Here is a 23,616-nt window from a genome sequence, read left to right on the forward strand (position 1 = left end):
CACCCTCTTCAAAGGAAAGAGGAATCATCTTTGTCCAAGAATCTACAGACAATTCCTCACCTAAAAACATCCTGAAGATTGTATGCTGTGGACAATGATATAACTTGGTTGCATGTTTTGAGACCTTCTGAACTAATTCCCCGATGCCAAAAAACCCTACAATCCTCACCCAAAACCAAGCCTGAAAACTGAAAAACCCAGCCACACACTAACTTGTTCTAAAAAAAAAAAAAAAAAAGGATAACAAGACCAATAAAAGAAACTCTCAGATTTGCTCACTAGTCTCAGAAGTTGTCCACAGAGGCCCCAAATGAAGCTGTGCTAGCTACAATAGTAAGAGACAGTATGTGATTTTAAGGAATTTGCCATTAAAACAAGGGAAACAAGTGTTGCTTTCATTTTAAACACAGCCAAACAAGAATTCTACTTTCTTGGAGAAGGGAGAGGGGGAGGAAGTGTGTGTGTATCTGTTTCAGTATCAAGTATAAAAGCTGTTCCTTAGCTAAACAATTGCTTGAAATTTTTTGATAGTTTTTCTCTAAGTTGATAACTGATCTAAAAAAACTTACAAAAACTCAGAAAGCAGACTTGGGATTTTCCTAACAAAACTCTTCATCTTCCTCCTATAAAGCCAAGACAATTACTTAAATACCTCATAAATTGGTTTCACATGCCCTTTGTAGGTATAGGGTTTTTCTTTCTTTTCAGTTCCAATCATTTGAACGACTTAAGAGACTGGAATCTGAACTGAAACAATATTCTTAAAAAACTCTGCAGAAAGTACCTTTTACCTAAGAATACACAAGTCCTTCAGAGAATCACAAAAACAATCCGAAAAGACTTAGGTTTTGTTTTTCAATAGACAAAACCTTTTTAACCTAGCATTACTGATCTGGCAGATCAAAAAACCTAAGGGAGATGCTAAAAGACAAATGCTCTTTGTGAAAAACTTCACAGAAGTCATTCACTCCAGTAAGGTCATGCAAAGTTTCACTTCTCCCATGATAAAAAGTTCCTCTCAAGGAGTATAAAAAGACAGCATCTCCAGCAGAAGCACGAAGCAGGCAAATGTTGAAAAACACTGCACATCAAGCCCAAGAACAGACACGAGAAAGTGGAAATTTGAAGGAATTAAAATACTTGCCTAGGGAGATGCCATGCAACTGGGTCTGTGATGAAAATACAACAAGAATTTCAGAAGTAATGAGGTGACAACTTCACTGGAAATTTTATTTTAAATGGAAAATAGTTTTAAAGAAAGCCAAGGAACAAAGATGGGCTCAAAATGCTGTTGCACTCCGTCTAAAGATCTTTAAAGCCCAAAGCAAAACGTAGGCTGAACAGACAGATGCCCTGTACAGAAAAATATTCCATATACCCCAGGTTCAAGGGCACAGTAATCTCTTCCTGCTACAGCAAGGTAAAGGAGAGAAAATTAGCTTTGGGTTGTTCTCCCACTTACATGAAGGAAGAGAACGTGTCTCACACTCTAATTCTTTGTGGGAGCAAGAAAAGGCTGTCACCCTAATCATACTCAGCTATTTTGACATCCAAGTGCATCTACTAAACCTAAGAAAAGCCTGTGAAAGTTGTAGTTGCTGAGTAGAGCTGCATTCACAGAAGTTTAAGGAAGAAAATGAGTATTTCTGCTGCTGGTGACAGTGACTAGCTAAGTAACTTATATGAACCAACCTGACTTGTCAATCATTCATGTTAGTGCTATAATTCGCTGAGTGCCAAAGAACAAGGATAGTCAAAGACTTAAAGAGCTACTAAATACTATATATTTTGACAAGAAGTTTCAACCTCTGAATTGGATGTTTCTGAAGTATCAGGTTTTGCATGAGAAGATCCCAAATCCTAAGACACATTCTCTCACCTAAAAACAGTCTTCCTGCTGAAAACTAGAAGCCAAAGTTTAGGAACAGGAAATGTTTAAATGCTTAAAATTCCAGAGATTGGCACCTGAACTTGGCATAAAAACAAAGTAGCAAGTCATGGTTAAAAAAACCAACAAAACAACCAAACCATACAATATGAAAAACAGGGATTCAAGAATAGAACACACAATGCGATAGGACTAACAGCAATGCCAAATAGGAAGAGTGGTGCTTCACTCAGTGACTCACTTAAGCAGAGGAAAAGATTAAGGAAAATCAAAGGAATAAAGAAGAGAAACGACATTCAGTAGATAAATGAAAACTACTTAAAATCAACCCTGAATAATTTGATTCTTCTAGATTTGTGTCACATCTCTTAATATAAAAGACATGCTTATTACCTTTCTTTCGAAAGAGTGCATTTAGATAGTTTTCTGCTTGGCATTCAATCTTATCAGTGTTGGACTGGCCCTGAGATGACAGTTCCTCTGTAGGTGTTGACTGTGAAGAACCGATAACTGATGCACGATCCTAGAAGACATACAAAGATTATAACATCTTTCAGAAGTTAGTCTACTGGTAGCACAATATACAATTAAATTATTGAGTTATTTAGTAAAAGAATCACTAAAAAGATATTCACTATAGAGCCAAACCACCTCACTCCCTCTCATAGCCAAACTAGTTGAGCCAAAATGCAGTATTAACTTATTTGCAAAATTCAATTCTCCAATTCCTACTTTCATACAAAAACTTGGGTGTTGGGGAGTCATGCTTGATATCATGTTCATACTTACACTGACTGTTTCTTTGTGTAAATTACAAAAGGAACATTTCTCATCCATAGACCAGTCAGTTAGCTCTTCTGGCTCACAGTCTTAAAAGAAGAAAAAAAAAGCTAGATGTTTTAAACAAGTAAAAATGGATTTTGAGAACAAAATACACATCCTCCAATTCTCTCAAATAAATCCCATCATAATCTAATATACATTTATTGTTACAATGTAGTCAGGCTCACATAGCTCAATTTTCAAATAGCAGAGGGCACCTTTCTTAGGAGGAAAGGTAAACTCACACATTTCAAATAATCACAGTTACTGGAGGCATTTGAATACTGTAAATAAAGCTCTGAATTCTAGTCATCATTCATTTTAACACAATGCAAAGTGTTAAACAAGCGTACAAACTTGTAGTAAACTAAGCTAGGAACTAAGATATGGACTCCTCATCATTTCAGCTACATGTGTTAGAATATTTTAACTGATTTGATACCATCACTGTAGGTAAAACAAACTCTTATACTCACTTGTAGCACCTGATTTATTTAGAAAACTTTAAAGTAACTTTGTATGTTTTATCAGAAGGTGTACTTTGGTCTTGAGGGAATGTAGAACTTAAACAGAACACACATATCAAGTCCAGTCTTCTCCTACTGAATGTTTCTTTAAAGAAGTTATTAAGCCCCATTTCAAAATTTAAGAGTTTTCCACCTCATACACTCTTTTCTTCCCAAGGTACCAATTGCTTTAAAGCTTTTCCTAGGCCAACTGCGCTAATAAACCAAAATTAACCTTCTAATTTGTTGTTTAAATTTACTCATGGCAAGTTATTCCAGTTTACTTCTGTGACAAGATTGTTCTTATACCCATAAACAATAATTGTTTCTGTATTTAGCACCTTGATGTATTTGTAGAGAATATTGTTACCTGCCCTTTACACTTCATTTTGCTAGGCTAATGTAGTCCATCCAGTTTTATCTCATGAGATTCAACCCTCTCCACTCCATCTGCAATCACTTTTTCTGCACCATTCTCACGTGAACACCCGTTTCCTGAACACAGGTGACCAAGATGTCAAGATGATGCCTGTCTTTTACACCAGACTTCCTTAAACTGTAGACAATACTCTTCCTACAGTATTCTAGTTGTGCATGAGTCTATCACAGCTGCAGCATTTTGGCAGGTGAATGACTGATCAACTACAGCACCAAGGTCCTCTCCACATCCCATTCATTTGCAGCTCATGCACTTACAACCTAAGCCTTCCCTGACCTTAATTAACAAATATATTTCTTTCTTTTCTCTGTACCACTAAACTACAATCACAGTTCTACTAGGGAGGTTCTTGGGATTATCTGTTTTCAGTAACACACTGTGGTAGGTTGACCTTGTCTGGCTACCAACCCCCACACAGTCACTCTCTCACTCCCTCTCCTGTACAGGGCAGGGGGAGAAAACAAGATGGAAAAACTTGTGGGTCCAGATAAAGACAGGGAGATCACTTACCAGTTACTGCCACAGGCAAGCCAGACTCAACTTGGGGAAAATTCTTTTCATTTATTGCCAATAGATTTGCATGATGAGAAAGGCATAACTAAAACAACCTTACCACCCTTTCTTCCCAGGCTTCAATTTCACTCCTTCATTCCTTACTCTTCTACCTCCTCCCCCACCACAAATGGTGCAAGGAGGATAAGGAACAGAAGCTGTCCTCAGTTCATAACAGTTCCTGTCTGCCTCTTCTTCTCACATTTTTCCTCTGCACAGGCTACAGGCCTTCATGACCTGCGCACCAGTCTGGGTCCTACCCACAGCTACAGCTCTTCACGAAGTGCTCTAGTGTGTGTCTTTTCCACAAGGCACAGTCCTTCAGGAAAAGACCACTCCGCAGGCTCACAGTTCCTGCCAGAAAACAGGCTCCTACATGGGCTCCTCTCTACAGGCTGCAATTGCTGCCAGGAGCATGCTCCACCATATGCTCTCCATGGGCCGTAGCCTCCTTCGGGGCATGTCCACCTGCTCCAGTGCGGAGTCCTCCATAGCTGCAGTGTGGATATCTGTTCTGACATGGTCCTCCTCAAGCTGCAGGTTCTACCTGCTTCACCATAGTCCTCTCCATGGGCTGCAGGGGACTCTCTATTCTGATGCCCACAGCACCTGCCCACCCTCTTCTCTGACCTCGCTGTCTGCAGGGCTGTTTCCCTGACCCTGACAACTGCTGAGCCTTCACTTTCTTAAATACATTATCATAGAGGCACCATCAGAAATAAAATGAGTCTGCAAAAATGAACTTCTTGAGTGTGAACATAACCCAATTAACTCTATTATTACTTAAATCTAGTTTACTCAGCTCTAAAATAGTCATTTAGAACAGAATTCTGTATTGACAATATGTTATATGCTCCCAGGGATGCAAACCAGCAATTTTGACAGGTTGGACAGCTGATGATCAGAAACAGACATGAGATTCTTCTTGACTGGACAGTAACAAAATGAGTTATTTCTGCTGAATTAATCTAGCTGTCGCAGCCTGTTAGAGCTATTCCTTTAAGATGTCCACAGATGAAAAAAATCCCACACTATTCTTTCATAATAAGTTCATGTTTTCATAGCTTTCCTTGCAACCTCAATAAATCTACTTATGGATGTCGGGATTCTGTGCATAACTCCAAGACACATTTTATATTTTCAGATAAATTCTTCTGCCGTGGAATCCTGTTCCCCTGTTAAAAGTCTAACTAGAGAGCAATCCTTGTTTATCGCCAAAAAAGCAAACCTTGAGAAACATCAGCCCTAAGTAACACCAAATTTATTCAAAAAAGTATAAACTAAGTACAACATTCCACATTTAAGTATGACAGTGAGGTAAGCAAAACTGCCATCAGACAGCAGATGTATACCAGATACATCAAATCCCAGACATCCAACAGTCTCACGTCACCACTGCAGGAAACATACTGAGACCAGTATTAGTTTTTAACTTCAGAGACAACCATGATCCCAGAAAGAATAAAAAGGTGAACTCTGACAAAAACTACTACCTTTTTTTCATTTCTTAAGCCATTCAAATCTTTGTTTCCCCAAACCATTTTTTGTTCCCCAAAGAGTCATGCCAAATTAAACAAATTAATACAGATATCTGGTACTGAACAGATTCCATTTACCTCTTAAAAGGTGAAATAATTGCCTAGCAAATATAAATGAGATAGCCTAAAAAAATTTAACCCTTACTTTTCACAATTTTCTGCATCATTATAACAATGTCCCAATAAATTTTCCAGCTCTTTGTCACAATTCTGACCAAATGATCCCCTTTCGTTTTATATGGCACTACTGCTTCCTAACAGGTACAGAAGAATATCTGAGATGTTTATCATGTTCTTTCATCTTTTTAATTTAATGAAAACTTGAATATTATAGATTCAAGTTTCTATTATAATTTTTCATTCCATTATGTCATATAAAAATAAATATTCCAGAACAACCTACCAAAAAAACCAAAACACACCCTCAAATAAACCTTTCATCCTGTATAAAGAGGGTATTTTCCCTGGCAGATAAAGAATGATGAGAGCTGCTTTTCTCCCGCAAGACACTTTTTCCTCTGTCTGTAAGAGAATACCCCACAAAAGAAAACACACAGAAACCAGATGACCAGAGGAAAAACTTTCTAACAGTTCAGCTAAATATCTGTAAGTAAAATGTAAAGAATAACAATTTACATGTGAATCTACTTAGCTGAAAATGGGCATAAGCAAAGGATTACAAAGCCTTAAGGATTCAATGACACAAGAAGCCTCAAGCGTGTTCAGAAGACGACCAAGGTCAGATGCCAAGATATAGAACTTGACACCTTTGCAACCAGAAGCTGCACTATCAAAGCAGTCAGGGGGGAAAAAAAAAAAAAACCAAGGTGCTGAATAACAGAGGTAACAAGAACCATTTAGGCAAGCCCAAGGTAAGTCCTACATACACGTGTAAGAATTTCAGGATAACAAAAATAAAACTTTGTATTCTTCAGGTAACTGTTTGTTGTATGGTGGCTATTTCAGTTTAATTAGTTTGGCTTCTCAGCAAAATTGTATCTGATTTACAGGTTTACAAGGTATTTTCTTTGAAAATTAAAAAACCTACTAAAACTGAAGTGTACCTTTTATCATTTAAATTTGCCATTACAATTAACTATTATCTCAAGCAACTTTGAGAGAATAAAATAATCTATAGATCAAATGCTATTACAGGACAGAAATAAAGAGGAAATAAATCAATTAACACAGTCATGTAACATTTTATGCACATTAATTTTTTTCTATGCTACAAGCAATAGATAAAACCAACAACGTAAGTGAAAACATGCTGTTGTAGCTAAGCACCATGTATTTCAGCTGATTCTTACACATTTCTGGATAAGAAAGCCATATAATTTCTTGAGATTTGTTCAAGGAAACACACACTCTTGCTAATGGGGAATAATGCTGCATATTGACAGTACTGGTTCAGTTCATTATGAGAAAAATGGACACCTTACAAGATGCAGTGATTTAGATACTGCTAAGAGTCTAAAAACTTGGGTTCTGATTCTGCCAACCTCATATTTTGTTAACTAAGGCAATTTTTTTACTTTGTATCATAGTTTCATTACTTGTAAAGTGAAAAGTGGCACTTAAATTACAACAGCGGAAAATTTGTAACAAATTTTACTCAAGAGTTCTGTATTAATCTTTATAAATCAATTCAGACCTCAAATCAGAAATAGCCTTGCATCCTATACTATGAGTTCTACCTCTACTGGCATTGTATAAAAACATGGCAATTTCAAAAAGCATTACTGAAGTTATAGACACTGTATCTATAAAAATGAACCAAAAATAGTAAGGTAAGGTGGGCAGCCCAACCTAGCACTCCTCCGTCTCTTCTGCAGTTCCTCCAGCAGTAAAATCAATTTTACAGATGTGTCAAACGTGGAAACAGACTTTAACTGTTGAAATATTCCTGACAGACATTCTTAAAAATTGGGAAAAAATTAGTTTTAAAACTTTACATTTTACATAAACATTAATTTCATTTACAGGACAAAGTCATTAGGGAATCAACTACCAAAAGTCCTCTGCAAGCAATGGAAATAGCAGATCTTTTACAATTTACAAGAAATCTTCAACAGCATAAGGCAAATAAGCTAAAACTTTTCCCATAAGACAGCTCAAATATACGCACATAGGAACTCTAGAGGAGCAATGTACACCTTACTGTGTACTACCAGGCTCCTTCAACTACAACACTTATATTCTGTTCATTAGCTCAGTACTTTCTGCCTCCTCTCACAAAAGGAAAAAAAAGTGTCCTGAATTTTCTTTCAAAATGTAAACCCTTTGATGCAAAGGAACACTAAAGCTTTAGTCACTAATCAGCCCAACACATAGCAACCCACTGGAATTACAACGAGGAAAAAAAAAAAAGATACCGTATACTGTTATAACAATGCCCTGTTCCCTTTTCAAAGCAGTAACGTGCTTGTTTATCACAGCAGATGGAAATAAGCTTTAACCCAAACTTACACATTTCTTAAATATTTTTAAGTCTGACTGGTGACATGCTTATAAAGCTAAGTGGCAAAAAATATTCTTAAAACATCAGTAAAGTAGTATTCCATGTTCTCCCCTTTCCCTTTAAAATACTGTATTATGCACATGATTCAGGCCAAAGAACTTGCACAATATGAAGAGGACAAAACCATAACCAAGTTAAATCAGTCATTCCAAACCTATTCTAAGCAAACAGAAATAGTATGTGCCCACTCTGCCTCAGGTACTAGCAGTATATAGGTTATATGCTTTACAGATTACACTATCAGATAATAAATTCTAAAGAAATTAAATGGAACATTTTGAAGGTTCGATAACAAAGCATTTTTTAAAGTCATGAAAGTGAACTTGACAGAATTCTTCCTTCAACACTTCAAAGAAATTTTGTGCTGGATTTTCCTCCTCTGCTTTTGTTAAAGGTGAATAAATCATTTTACGTTTAACTAAGGGCTCAGGCGTTACTGACAGCTATTCCAGCAAAACCAGGCTAGGTTTTATAAGGATAATGGAAAAATATCTACTTTTTTTATATATATACATATATATATATATATATATGTATACACACACACACTCCCCCCTTAAATATAGATATACTTCTTCTATATATACTAAAAGAAAAAGCTTATTTTTTATATAAAGATATTAAAGATATATGTATAAAAAGCTTATACTTTCTTGACCATTACAAGAAACCCAAGCTAGCATTCGCTACCTTCCTTTTCCCAATTAATGTCAATAGGCAGCTGAGCAGCTTGTCTTCCCTTTCTAAAAGCTGTCCAAAGAAACAAAGTAGGAGATGCAATATCCCAGAAAAGTAGATCTTTCCCATGAGAGCTTCTCAAGAAAGCTTAGCTAATGCAAAATTTCCCTGCATAGGAACAAAACCTAGATGTCATTTTACCTAGTGCTTTGCCTATGCACAGCATTGACAAGAACCTGATGAAATAAACATTAGAAAGAAAAACAGTTGAAGATTTTCTTCTTAGAATTCAATACATACTTTAAACTACCTTTAACTAAAATTAAAAATAAATGAAGGTCATTGCGCTAGAGCTGGCTCATTTACCTTCAAATAAACTGAGGTCTCTTCGTAGCCTTGGTCCATAAAGCCCTTCTAAAATACTTTCAAAACCTGGAAACAAAAGAAACATTTAAAACAGTAAATCAAAGGTTTCTTAAAAGAAAGCAAATCCAAGAACACTGGCAGTAAGTATCTCAAATTCTGAGAGCAATCCCAAAAATTGTGAATTTATCACACAAATATTTACTCCTTCCACTATACTGCTATTCAACAGAATTAGAAGATAAAAATAAGACAAGGCAATTGCCATCTGCACACAATCAGCCTATTAAGCCATGCCCCAACAACCTCCTTAGACTTAAAATAACTATCACAGAATCTTAAAGGTGGGAGGATTAGCCTTGTAGCTCCACACAAGTGAAGCAGTCTCTCTCTGGCACCGAGAATTAGAATCATGGGGGAGGGGAGGGAGGAAGAAACCTTCAAAATCAGAAACTTCTCATTCATGATCACCTGAAATTACCAAATCTGAGTGGGCTAGTATTTCTACAAATGTTAAAAAAAAAAAGAAAGCTTATTTTGCTTCTGCTACCGTAACAGTTCTCCATATCTGTACAAAAACCTTTTAAATTTGAGGATTAGATAAATCCAATTATTTTCCAGATTTACCAGCTAGTCTGTTTAGGTATTTGGTAAAATCACATACTGTAACTAGAGAGAAGAAACAGAGCAAACCAAATGATTAAAAAAAAAAAAAAAAAAAAAAACCAACAAACCCCTGCAGATGCATGAAATATGGTGAGAATTTACATCATCAGCATCACCAAAAGAAGTTTCCAAATGCCTCCTCTTTACTCCTTCCAAATAATAAGCTTATTTTCAACTAAGAGGATAAATCAAAGCAGCATTCGAAGGTTCTCACTCTTCATTCTCAAGGCCTATCTATATTAAAGATGTAGCTATTTTACAGTACTTTCTAAGACTATTTTATCATCACCTCACATAAAAGATACCAATATGTTCAGGAAACAACTACCATCAACAAAGAACATTTAGAATCATAAAATCTGCTCATCAGCTGTAAAGCTCTCTAAGACAACACCACATACAGCTCTCATCAGAAATGACATTTACTTTTTGGTTTAGATTGTATGTACACTAGTAGAAGGAAGGAAGAATAAATATGTACCACATCTTAAGTAGCACGTTAAATAATATATTAAAATCCTAGCATAGACAAGAGAAGCTATTTTAACACATAGGAGCTGCTCAGCTTGACAGCTCACATTTGGTTGAAATTTACCTTTCAGTTTTGTATTATTTTATCATTTTAATGCTCTAAAGGTTATTTATTTCTATTTTAATTTTCTACTTCTCTTTGTAATATAGTCCTATGCAAGATCACAAGTTGACAAAATCAACTCTCACAAATATATATATACATACTTTTTAAATGCAGCGTACAAAAAGCAAAATTCCAAGGCCCAAGCATACACTAAAAATTACCTTAAAGCACTATCCACTGACTCTTCTATTCAGTGTAATATAAACTCACATCTATTAGCATTGCACAAATTCCCAGTTCTTCTGGCTTCAAAGGCTTATGGACAAAAAAAAACCCAAGAGAGATGAAGAAGTCTCAAGTTAAGATAGCAATTCCCCAAACACAACAGTCTGGAAATACAAAACACACTATATGTGTATTATTAGGCTCATTAATGTTATAAACTGCAAGCCACTTTAGCTCAGCAGCTGACTAAGACTTAGGTTCTTGAAAGTTACCGTCACTGGGTAAAGACATGAATGAGTGAAGTATCTCTTGGAGACAGCTGTACTTATTCCAAAAGAACAAACACTAACTCCCGTTTCTTACTAGCTTGTAAATCAAACAGGAAGCTTGTTTACCACTCCAGTCAGCACTCAAAACCTCCTTGTTGTTTAGACACCTGCCTTCTCCCCTGCCCCGCGTCTGGTGGGTGTCACTTGTTTCTGCCTTTACTTTTGTACTTAACACGTATCTGCCTGCCCTACTGCCTGCTCCTGCCTATGCAAAAACACAAGCACAGAAAAACCAGCTCTGTGAAACAAACGTTTGCTAAGGAAGAATGCAATTTCCAAACAGACTTCCATACAGCTTCTATAAGAGATACAATTAAAACTCACAATGTGCTGTTTCCTGAGCAAAGGACACCCCATCTCCACTTCTCTGCCAGTTCACCAAACTTAGTTCCATCCCACCCATCCGAACTGATGCTTCTTTTGCAAGTCCTCACAGAACTTCCCCATAGAGCCACAATTTAGATTTACCCAATGTGATTTTTTTTTCTCATGTTCGGATACTAGATCCTTTCTTTTAAAAGAAAGTTTACTTGTACAGCCTAACAACAGAGAGAATCTTTTTCCAGCACTTATTCTAAAGTTTTCCCAGAAAATGTGTCCTACTTCCACTTTGTGCAGTTTTCTACAAAGTTGTTGTTCTGCTTTTCAGCAGCATTGATATAATTTTGATTTAGCCTAAACAGGAAGATACATCTTCGTTTCTAGAACAGCTACCGATGAACATGCGCTGGCACTGTTTCATAAAATGTAACCACCTAAATGCAGGCATTTCAATAAACCTTTGTTTTACTTCATGAAGACCGTGCGCATAAGCAGATGATAGTAGTAGTTCTAGAACTCTTCAGAACCTGAAGAGCCTCTTGTCATTCATCGATACAAAAAATAATCTGCTTTAATTTTACTCAATTTTTTGTTTCTCTTTGTGGTCAATCGACTCCTTGATTTCAAACTACGTTTCAAAACTACTGTTACTTGAGCCCTGACACTTTCTGGCACCAAACTAAAAAGAAAACACCATTGGCTCTGTTAACTTGTAATACCTCAATGTGTCAAACTCCCTTTACCTCTAATAAATTTCTTCCGTTATTTGTCTTACTTCTTCTATCTTCACACAAAAAGAAAATCAGCTTTCTTCATTACATGAAACCCTTAGGTTCCTCTAAGAGTCTTTGTATGCAGAAATTTATGATACGGCTCTTAACCCAAGAAGTTTCCACAGTTTGCTTTCCTGAACAATGTTGTGAACAGTTCTTCCCCTATATTAACTCTCTCCCTGCCCCACAACCACCCTCCACCAGATCTACTGCTTTCCTCACTCAGGGGTAGGATGAGGACTCCCAGGACCAGGAAGCCTGGAAATTCTGACCTCCAGCCACAGGAAGGGAGCTCTCTTTTTCCATTGGTAGCTATTCAGGTGCTGAAGAGGCAAGCAGCTGAGGAAAGAGGTGAAGACATAGAAGTTCCATCAGGTTTGGCATCTAAGCCTTATCCATGGGCTTAGGTATCACTAAAAGAAGCAATAGGTGACAGCAACTGCAGACTCCCAGGGGGATGAAGGCTTCTGCTCAGCAGCCAGTCTGGCTGTCTTAAAAGCTTTGCTTCTTCCTCAGAGTCCAAATCTGGAATGCTGCAGAGAAACTCTTACAGCTCATTTGGCCACTACAATTTGTCCAACTCACTGCCACCTCGTATGATACTGCCAAAAGAGATCTTCAGCAGATCAAAGCTAATTACAGGAGTCCAGGGGCAATGGTGAATGACACCAGAACCCAGGTGCTGATCCAGGAAAAAGGCTCTGACAGGAGCAAACACATTCTGTGGACCAACATCTGACTACATGGCTGCAAGCTCTTATGAGTATTAAGATCCTCTGAGAAACAGAGTGCTTGAGAGAAACAGGATCCATTTGATAATGCATGTGTCATTGCCAACAGGCTTGCCTCATAAGAAGGGCTTCAAACTAGGTTTGCCAGGGAAGTGGAGACTGATGCCTAGAAAGTAGAATGGCAGAGAGGGTAAATGCACAGGACAACACAACAGCAAAGGTCTTACAGTCCCACTGAAAAGATGGCATGAACAGGAACACATCTTAACTACCTGTATATGAATGCATTCAGCACACGAAGCAAGCACAAGGGATTATAAACCAAGGTGCACAACAATCTTACTGGGAGTATGTGGTACGGTGAGACAGTTCACACAGCCAGAGAACTACAGTGAATGGATACTGGCTTTTAAAAAAAGAGAAGTGAGAAAGTCAAGGACAGTGCTTATACTTTGCGAAGAACTTGAACAAATGGAGCTTTAGTGTGGAACACACTACATGACAGTTGAAAATCCATGGGTCAGGATTCAACCAGGGAACATTGTGGTGAACACCTGTTATGGACTGCCCAATCAACAGATGAAGCCTTCAAAAAACAACAAAAAAATAATACACAGTCAAGGCGTTAGCTCACATGAAAAATATCAGTTCCCTGACATCTGTTGGAAATGCAACATGGCAGCACAGAAGCAACCCGGGAGATTTTGATCGTGAATGGAAGACAAATGTGATTGAGGCAGACAACCTTAATAGGGGAGGCACTTCTAGACTTGCTACTCATGATTAAGGGAGAGCGGATCAATGATGTGACAGTTAACAGTGGTCTTGGCCACAGGAGCCATGAGATGGAATTTAAGATCCCAGGAGAAGTGGGTAGCTGAATAACGGCCCTGGGCTTAACAGCCACTGATTTACACCCTTCCCCCAGGAGGGGGAAAGTACAATGGAGCTAGAAGTAGGGCTGCTGCACTGTCTTAAGACAGTCTTAAGAGAAGTCTTAAATGGGCCAAAGGCCTAAGGCAAGGGTTTTAGTGAGGTACCCTACTAACTCTTTATAAAGTCAAAGAAATTGCAAAAGAAATTACCACCACCGAGCAATTCAGAAACCGTTACTTTGTGAGTTATTTCCAGTATGTTGTTTAAGTGTCTCTACAGGTTTACTCAGATTTAAAAGAATATTAAACCAGGATTATTAAATCCAAAATAAGTCTTTAGAGTACCTTCATAACTTTTAAATAGTCTTCTTAAAGAGAAACCCTTCAAGTGCTCATAGAAATTTATGATTTAAGTTTTACATAACATTTTATCACTGTAAACTACTCAGTGTCACATCCTCAAAACCTATCTACATTAGAAAGTGTATCTCGCCACATATGAACAGTAGATGCTGTGAAATTCTTTGTTATGAACAAAACAGAATAGTGATTCAATGGATACGTTCCACGGAAGCTTCCCTGATTGTGCACCTTATACAGACTCACAGAGATATTCAAGGAACACACAAGGACTCTTCCTCACTGCATGACCAAAACCAGACATTCTTCATCTCTCTTCAGCAGTGGTGTGGCTATGTATTATGAAGGCCTCTCCCACCCAGAAACTGGTCAACAGCTAGGCAGCACCTCTGGTTGTGGAAGCTATCTAGCCTAGAGGAAATCACAAGGTGCAGACTTAGAATTTTTTATACAGGTTGGCCTAGGTTAACTTTGGACATAGTAATTGAACAATTTTACAATACGAATTGAGGTCAAACAGGTTTAGTTACACATTGGCCATTGTTTTTCCAAAAGCTGTATCTCCATAATGCTTCTAAGAGGGAAGAGTTATTTTAGCCTCACAGTTGATCCCAGTTCTCAAATTGCTCCTCTCTACTTTCCCTCTCCGCATCCTCTAAGTGATCACAACTGGGACTGCAAGTATGTTTTAAACAAATCTGTTTGAATAACTCAGACTGTGTGTTAGAAGAAGAGCCAAGAAAAGAATAAATGTCATGCAATAGATGGAACCTGACATTTGAGTACTGCTTTCAAATGCCCCACTTGGTGGGTCTGAAGACAGGAGAAGTAGTTACTATACAGTTAGGAAAGAGAACAGTAGTATATGTGCAGGTATATTTAAATGATTTTTATAGATTTGGTACTCTCTGCATCATACTAATTTCTTGATTCCCCGAGCCTTCTTTATGGCCATAATAGCTTCAGTATTTTTATTATCTTTTCAAAAGAAAGTCCGTTTCATAAAAGCAGATACATTTCCATTTACCTTTGCCTCTTCGTTCCTTTTTCTTTGCTCTTTTACTCAGTGCTAGAACACAGTAATAGTAAATCTCAAGGAGCAGCCTCACAAGACTTAGGCAAACCATAATAATTACAATTGATGCATGGGCATATTGAGGTACTTGCTTAGTCACTTGTAACAGGATAACAGGGAACCCATGTAACCAGCTACCACGCTGTAGCCACCGAGTTTAAAAAAGAAAATAAAAGATTGGTGATGGAAAACCCTATAAAAACCCCTATAATTCAAACTGTCATCACACTAATGACCTCACAATAAGACACCTAGAAAAACCCTTTATTTACACTTGCTCTCACCTCCCCTGACCTGCTGCAGCTTGTTCCAGTTTAGGAAAGTATGAGCAGATGAACCGATAAAAAGCTTTCAGTGAAAGTATTTCCAAATTAATTTTTTTGTTTTATATTTTTCCAAGTCATAGAGACTGTTTTATTCATATCTCTGGATGCATACCAGAAATGGTGGATAATTGTTCCTTGCATAGATAGGCAAAATTTAAATGGAAGAAGGAGATGTTTAACAATACTGCCCATCTGATTCATATTTACTGCTCTATTTTTCATCTTAATGCTGAAAGATTACTCAGTAGAAGAGATCATATTGTTCTATGTTAAGGAATTCGGAAAATACTGCATGCGTGCAAATTAAGTTCTGCTTTTTCTCTTCTTCTCCAGCACATCCTCAGTTAAGCATTGGGTAATTCTACCGCACACTGCTTTGAAGGATGGGGCATACATGCATATTTTTACTACAATGAAATAAGACTTCTAGCTTAAAGCACTACAGCCTCTGGAGGTACTGCAGGAAAGAAGAGGTGTGTTTTACAGACCCTCAAGATCCCTGTTAACCCACCTAACAAAGTTAGCAGAATCAGGCTGGATCTTCACAAATTCTGTGTGCCTAAAGATTAACTACACCAGAACTTATATCACCCTACACTTTGTGGCTTACTGTACCAAGAACCACATCTGAATTATGGTAGTTCAAATTGTTTTACTGAAGTCCAAAACACTTGTTATTTAACTTCTAAGGAAACTCAGCTCCTCCCCCCATTTGAGAAAAAGATACTGTTAAGTAACATGCATGTAAGATTCATGCCTCCTCCTTGATTTTTGAGTTTATTCAATACTCTAAGCAGAGTAAATGGAATGAAAAGTTAAAGTAGAAAAAAAATTGCTCATTCTAACCAGTGTGGAATTTAGCCCATTACTGCTGCTTTTCAAATCAGAACTAACATGAAAGTAGGTTCAGAATTGCTGATTTCAGTTCTTAGAAGATTGTAAAATTGAACAAACGGTCTTTAAAATGTAATTAAGAAAATCCAAAGAATAGGATTATATTTAATGAGATTTGGCACAGTATCACCAGAAACAGCATTAAAATGAAGCTTCCTTCTTTTATTTTTTGGTGTTCTGTAATAGAGGTTAGTGTTCCTTTGACCACAGGAACACCATTATCTAGCTTTCATATAAATTCTGTTCCCATTCTGAAGTCATACAACCCATATTTTGAGATGGTATTTTTTAATCTATGACACAAATTGTATGAGTCTAAGAAACTAAAATCAATAAGGACCAAAAGACAGATCCTGCACACGTCAGTTTAATGCCATAATCAATAGGCTAACCTCCTCAATTGCAAGCCTCCTTTGCCCCATACACTTTTATTTAAGTAGCAGTAACTTCATGGCAAGGTACAACCCACAAACACACAGTTCTGAGCTAAAACTCATTGACATTACATGAGAAGTAAAAATTTCCCTTCATATGTGAAAATACATAAGCAGTTAAAACCATTAAGCTTGGCTCTCCCACACCACAGCAATGATTTAAAAGATTTTTTTTCCCCCTTCCCTTGGCACTTTCCCCTTTCACTCAACTAAAGAGTGATCCCTTCTGAAAACTACATGTAAATTAAGTATTTTATATACATGACAAACTTCAGTTCTACTTCTGCCTATTTTATACAGTTTCACAACTGCATTATTCAGTTTGGCTCAGTACAGGAGCATATCTGAAGGAAATTTTGTGGTTAGCATTACTAAGTCAGCTATCTTGGATTTAAACTATCATACCATACACAGAATTCAGCTTCATTAGTTTTGTCAAACATTAGAACCACTTTATGTTTTTATTTTTAAACAAATAACCCAGGCAGACAGAGTACCAAGTCTTTCAGTTTCTCTGAAAGAAGAACTTGTGGTTCTCTTCAAGTTTTCTCTCAATTGTGCTTCAGTGTTTAAAGTAATACAAGTGCAAGAGCAGGAGGGAGTATTTTGTTCTGGGTTACTTAAAAAGGAAAAGAAGTCATCTGCCTTTCTTACAAGTTACCCTTTCATAACTGCATCAGGAACCCAAGATCCTTGTATAACAGAAGCAAAAAAAATAATATACCTTTATTCAATTATTAGCTTTTTCCTGTTTGCAATGCCATTACAGAATATCTAGTCAGTGAAACTCCTTAGTTAATAAAATGCTGGCCAGATTCTCAGTTAAAAACCAGCCCATTTTTCTTGCAGGACAATTCTTGAGACATAATTTCGGACAAATGTTGCATACGGCTGGCATAGGGAGGAGGCTTGTCTAGCTTAAATCCACTTTTTGCTTATAGCACTAAAAAAGGTATTCTTTTAACAGAAAGTTCTAAACATTTACCTTCATACACTCATTTTCTTTACCATATTGATTCAGAATCCTGAGCAAACAGGAACCAACATACCAGAGATTCCAATGTGAAAGGGAGGAAATCCTCTATTTAGACTCCAATACAAAATCTGAACTAAAAAGATACTTGTCTTCCTCTGCAGATCTTGACTTGAGGAATCAATGCAGTTGAGGACACTGCTGCTGCCACAGAGAAAAGACAGGGTGACTGAAAACTGAAATGAGACTACAGAACAGCTTCACTTCTAAGTGGCTACTTTTCCCTTAGGATAAAAACCCTTGCTTTCAACTCTCTATGCTGTGCTTTCTTAAGGGGATGCAGACAGTGATGAAATATTGTTTCCAAAAACAATAAATATTGTTTCCAAAAACAATACATACATCAAAAGAACTAGCCTTAACATAAAGCAGTTACAAGCATCAAGCAGAATACAAGAGGGAGTAATATTCCAGTACTAGGAAGGCCAACATTGGCCATACCTCTAAGGAAAAACAAAAAGAGGAAACGTCCTGCCTCCCCCCTAATTGTTCAACTATTATAAAGAAAAGGGTGGCAGCCAACAGAAAAAAAAAAAAAAAAAAAAAAAAAAAAAAGACTGAGGTTAGCAGCAATTCTGAGTTCAGGTCCATTTTTCAGGTACTTATAAATCACAGCAAGAAAAATCAGGTTCAACAAAAAAAGTTTGGAGTGTGGAGATGCTTCCATGCCAGTAAGAACATGTCCTTGCAAACCTGTAAACACGAAAGGCCACATGACAACATGACTTGCTACGCATGTAGCTTCCAGAAACTGTCAAAATTAAAGCTAGATTTAATTTTTAATATAGTAGCAAGATATTGAGATTTATATGTTATTTATAATTTAAAAGGCATAAGGAAAACACTCCAGGAGTGACTGCATTGCTCTGTGGATTAGGGGACATAAAATTGCTTCTAAGTGACAGTTACTAGAACTTAATTTCTGTTCTCTTTAAAAACTCTTCTTTCTTTGAACAGCAATGTAACCCCATCTGTCACACAGGGATATTTAGATATGGAATCAGTGTGAGCATCAGCGTTCTTCAGACACTGAAACTTATCCTACTGCCTTTCTTTTTTCAAGACACTACATCAAAAAGTTATCTAGATACTAACTGTTACTCAGAACAGTACTGGAGATAATTTGGACCAGTTTAGAGTTTGTATCCTTAGAGAACAAAATTCAGAGGGAATAAATAACTGCAAAAGAGATAACGTCCAGCTTGGAAAAATGCTTGTGACTTCCTCATTTGGTATCAATTTAACCATTTTACAACATGAGGAGAATAAAACATAGAAACAACAATCACTTTCAGAAGACCACGTGCCTGGGGCACATTCTTGTTTCTTAACATGCGCAAGTGGTTTGAAAAGTCTACCTGTTTTATCTACCTATTTTATCTAAAACATTTAGGATGGCCAGACAAAGGCTTCTTTTCTACATGAAGGCTTAGTCTGATGTTCACTAAATCATCATGGAAAAGTGAAGCTCGCAGTCAATCTGTAACAATGAATAGGTCACAACACTGTTTTACTACTATACAGTATCACACATCTAACCAGCCTCTGGGAGAAAGTCTACAAGTCAACTAATGAATAAATAGGTCTGGCACACTTCCTGGATTATCAGAATCAGAGAACATGAAGCTTTTTGCTAAGAAGGGAGGACTAGTTGAAAGCTGTTAGAGAAAAATACAGTTATCAGAAAACGCCAGTTCACTGAGCCAAAAAAACCCCATTTGATTCAAAACATTCCTAGCCTGATGGGCTTTTGAGAAACTGAAGCTCCCATTCCATTAGCTTGCAGTAGACCCTGCTACTATCTACTCCAAGCTCGACACTGTACTATACCATGGGTCTACAGCAAGCTAATGGAGTTGTGAGCCTTCCAAGAGCATTCCATGATGGCTGACAATATGCTTAAAAAGTAAGTGGAATTTCCCAAAAGAGTCAAGAGCTTCATGAGAATTTTCATGAGGTTTCTTTTGAATTGTCATTTCTGCATCAAACCACCAGTCTTCCCCACAAACTGCAGACAGTTTTGAAATGAACAAGAGAAAAGTCATTCTTGTCTCCCAGTAGATCCAACTTCTCATATTCAGAAACTATTTATTAGTCTCTATTATTAAAAACAAACTACCAACCAACCTAAACAAAACCAACATTTGAATTTGATTGAAATCCTGCAAGTACTCTGCACGAACACATTGATTACCTGAAATCAATTGACATATCTGCTGAAGCTACAGAATGAAAGGCATCTTGTATCTAGATGCCAAATTACAACACAGTAAATGAACTACCAAGCCTATAAATCTCAGTATCGCATTCTTCAAAGTATTTATTTCCAAACATATTAACACAAATGCTGAAAGCAGTTTATTAAAATACATTTTTAATAATCCCAGCCATTACCACAAAGTTACTAAGAAATTAGTGCAACATTCCTTTGAACTAGTAGTTAAAGTTTGCCATAAGCTTACTTTTTTGCATAATACCTATGCCATGTATTTTCACCTCTAAGTCACAGTTTATTTTTATGAATACCTTCAATAAATAAACCAACAAAAACACTTTCCCTCCCGTAAAAGAAAAACCACAACAAAACCAGCCAGCCATAATTTTTGTATCCTGCCAAAATTTGGCTTGGAAAATTAGGCAAAATTTAGAGCTGGCAACATGTCAACTAGATCAACAAGAATTGGACACACTCATCTATGTAAAAACTTCACTTGAAACAAAAAAAAGTTAACCAGGCCTCCTTCCTCCAAAAGGTTTTCTGGAACCCAAGGTTAAAATTGCGAGTGCCTCAGATACTCTGATTAGATTGGAAGAACTCTAAATTCAGCTAAACTGTGATTCCAAATGAGTTCTTAAACATACAATCATAGAATGGTTTGGGTTGAAAAGGACCTTAAGATCATTTAGCTCCAACCCCCCTGCCATGGGCATACTCAGTGCATAAAAGAAAAGATGACATTGTTCAAAGTAGGTAGGTATTCTATCTTAACTTACACGTCATGGACCTGTAAGTTTTACCAACCTGTAATGTACATCTTCTAAGCATACTTCTGTTGAACTTGCACAATGTACCAAAAAATACACACAAGTTTCTCATAATTTAACATTTGATTAAGTGGGCTGAATTCCCTCATTTCCCACTGGAGATTGAAAAAGCAGAAACACAGAAATAGAGACTTCAATACAGATTTTAGCTTCACATTAGACACCTATCAGATAAAAGATGTGAGATAGAACAGGAAAATGTTAATTTATTGGTTTTAAGCATTTGAAACAATTCAAAGATTAAGTATGTGTGCTTGGATGGCATTTTTAAATCGATTACACACATCTGTACAAACTTCTGATAAACTTCCAGTCATTAAATGACACAAGACAAAGCATGAAACGGTAAGATTCAAAGCGTGGGACTCAGACTCTCATCTGCTGTGGAACAGAATTCGTATGATACTCAAATGAAACCATATACCAGCTCTGAGAATTTATTGGGCAATAACCAATTTTGTAACAATTCCATAATTCATTTCTGATTACATTCTCTAAAACATTACTAACAATTGTCCAACCTGACCTGGGGAACAGGGGGTGGAACACCACAAAGGAAAATCAGATACGTATTTCAAGTGCCTAGTGGCAAGATTCTGAATACTTTAATCATGTGGAGAACAGACAAGAGGTCTTACACAAGGCGGATGCGTTTAAATAGTAGGCTATCCTGTCTTAGAAACACTCTGTTCCTTCTGTACTATAGCCCGGCTCCTCCTTAGCAGAAGGAAACATTATTTCCAGACAGACATTCATTGTTAGTTCTAAATTTGTTAGTCTGCTTTAAAAATAATGAGAAGATACACCACTTCATTTATACCGTGCAAAAAAGGAAAGAAGTTATGTCCCTATTTTGCTCCTTAAAACAAACAAGAACTCAGCACAAATTGTGTATTAAGTTTCTGTATTAAGTCCCTTTCAGAAGGACCACGAATTTAAAATAAATAGAAAAGGCAGAATCTGTACCAGATTTCACTATTCCACTCACAATATACCGAGTTTCTTTGACTCAAGACAACCATATCCTATTGCTTCCCATAGGACTCAAGCAAGGCAAAACAGGAAACTTTAGTACTTTGAGCTATCTTTAAGTAGGGTACTTTTCCCTACTGAATGAAACAATAAAGAAAGACAACAGCAACCACTTAGGGAAGCCAACTGCCAACTGAACAGCAAGGTCAAGAATACAGGAATAGGATTTCTTAAAAGAAAGGTGTGATTGCAGTCTGCATTTCCAGCAAGAGGGAAACTCCTGCAGGAATCAGATAAATCTCTGTTCCAGCATTCTGGAAAACTTCATATGAAGCTACTTATCTGGTACCAAGCTTCTTAATCTGTCTCATAGGTCAAGGTCACTCATATCCCACACAAAGAGCGAAATAGCCCTTATTACTAATCTGCAAGGTGGAGAATGAAGGAGGAGAAAATGCCAGAACACCACTGATGCAAAATGCACAACTGACAAAGCTGTCAAGTATCCAGTTGGTAACTGTTCTGTATGCCACATAACCAGGTCAGTTGGTTGTTAAAGGGAAGGTGGAGAAGTACAGCACCACACAGAACACAGGGCAGTTAACAGCTCTTAAAATACACCAATCACTACCAAGTAACTAATCCTGCAGACAACAGTAGACAAGGCAGCTCTGGCTCTTCTGAGTCTGTGATGCTTTTGTGTTTTGTGTTGTGATGCTTCCGAGTTTTGAATGAGGCAACCAGGTGAGCAGAAGCTGTGCAATGCGTTATTCCTGCCTAGGAAATGAATAAAGCCTCGAGAAAACAAGCAGTCACTTTACTGCCTTTAAGATGCTCTGTTAATATGAGTTTCCTCAAAGTTATTTGATTCCTCAGAAAGAGATTCTGAAAAGATGCCAAGATCTCCTCAGACAATGACAGCACCAGAAATGACTTCAAGTCGCATCAAGTAGCAGCCCTCAAAATGCTATATGTGACAACCTGAAGTAAAGGCTTCAGCAGAAGCCAGCAAAAACCCTTCGTGGACCATTGCACAAGTATTCTTAACGTCACTAATTAAGAGACGTATTCAGCAAGTAAGGCCACAGATTTCAATAACCTGAATCATCATGCTAAAGTAAATTTCCTCAGGACACACTATGAGTTTCTCTCACAGCTTTTCTCCTGCAGTGTCACTGCAGAAAGCACTGACTAGTTAATAAGAAATCCATGATCCCTTGAATTTCCAGTTCACTCCCTAAAGGTTTGTGGGACAAAGAGTGCTTGCCAGAAATGATGACAATAATTCAGACATGACTGATTTACAGACAAATGCTTCCTCAAAAACTGTATTATTTGTAGGATTTACTAAACAGTTTCTCTGATATGAATTCCCCATTGAAACGGTCATGTTTTGTCAAGACCTAGTTTTAAGAAAACACCTAAACAGACCATTTCTTATTAAAACCTATATCCTTGGGGCAGAACACACTTGTTCAGGAGTCAGTAGACTTAGACAAGAGTGCAGACAGGAAATAAAACTACCTTCCAGTATATCCTAGCCAGTCTGATGGCCTTGCTGAAGAAATTCTCTCCAAAAAGGACTAGCATTTGGTATTCCAACACAGAAGGCAGTATCAAGGAAGCAGGGAGAGTTGTTGCTGTTTAAAAAGCAGCAAGGGATTAAAATTAAA

The 23,616-nt window shown here is 37.3% G+C and overlaps 1 protein-coding gene across 10 annotated transcripts in view; it reads right to left on the reverse strand.

Annotated features, from left to right (window-relative positions):
• The window catches only part of LCORL (ligand dependent nuclear receptor corepressor like), an 81,616-nt gene that overhangs the window by 43,423 nt on the left and 14,577 nt on the right, over nt 1-23,616 (reverse strand). For 8 of the 10 annotated variants that reach the window (XM_030493228.1, XM_030493218.1, XM_030493219.1 and 5 more), the window contains exons 2-4: nt 9,311-9,376; nt 2,678-2,757; nt 2,282-2,411 (exon numbers count right to left, since the gene is read on the reverse strand). In XM_030493228.1, the coding sequence (XP_030349088.1) occupies nt 2,282-2,411; nt 2,678-2,757; nt 9,311-9,376 (276 nt within the window). Of the gene's footprint in view, nt 1-2,281; nt 2,412-2,677; nt 2,758-9,310; nt 9,377-10,771; nt 10,846-17,942; nt 18,186-23,616 lie in introns of those variants that run through there. The other 2 variants (XM_030493220.1, XM_030493221.1) reach the window with 2 other exon arrangements.

This window comes from Strigops habroptila, chromosome 7 (genome assembly GCF_004027225.2).
Source record: "Strigops habroptila isolate Jane chromosome 7, bStrHab1.2.pri, whole genome shotgun sequence".
Taxonomy (NCBI): Eukaryota; Metazoa; Chordata; class Aves; order Psittaciformes; family Psittacidae; genus Strigops; species Strigops habroptila.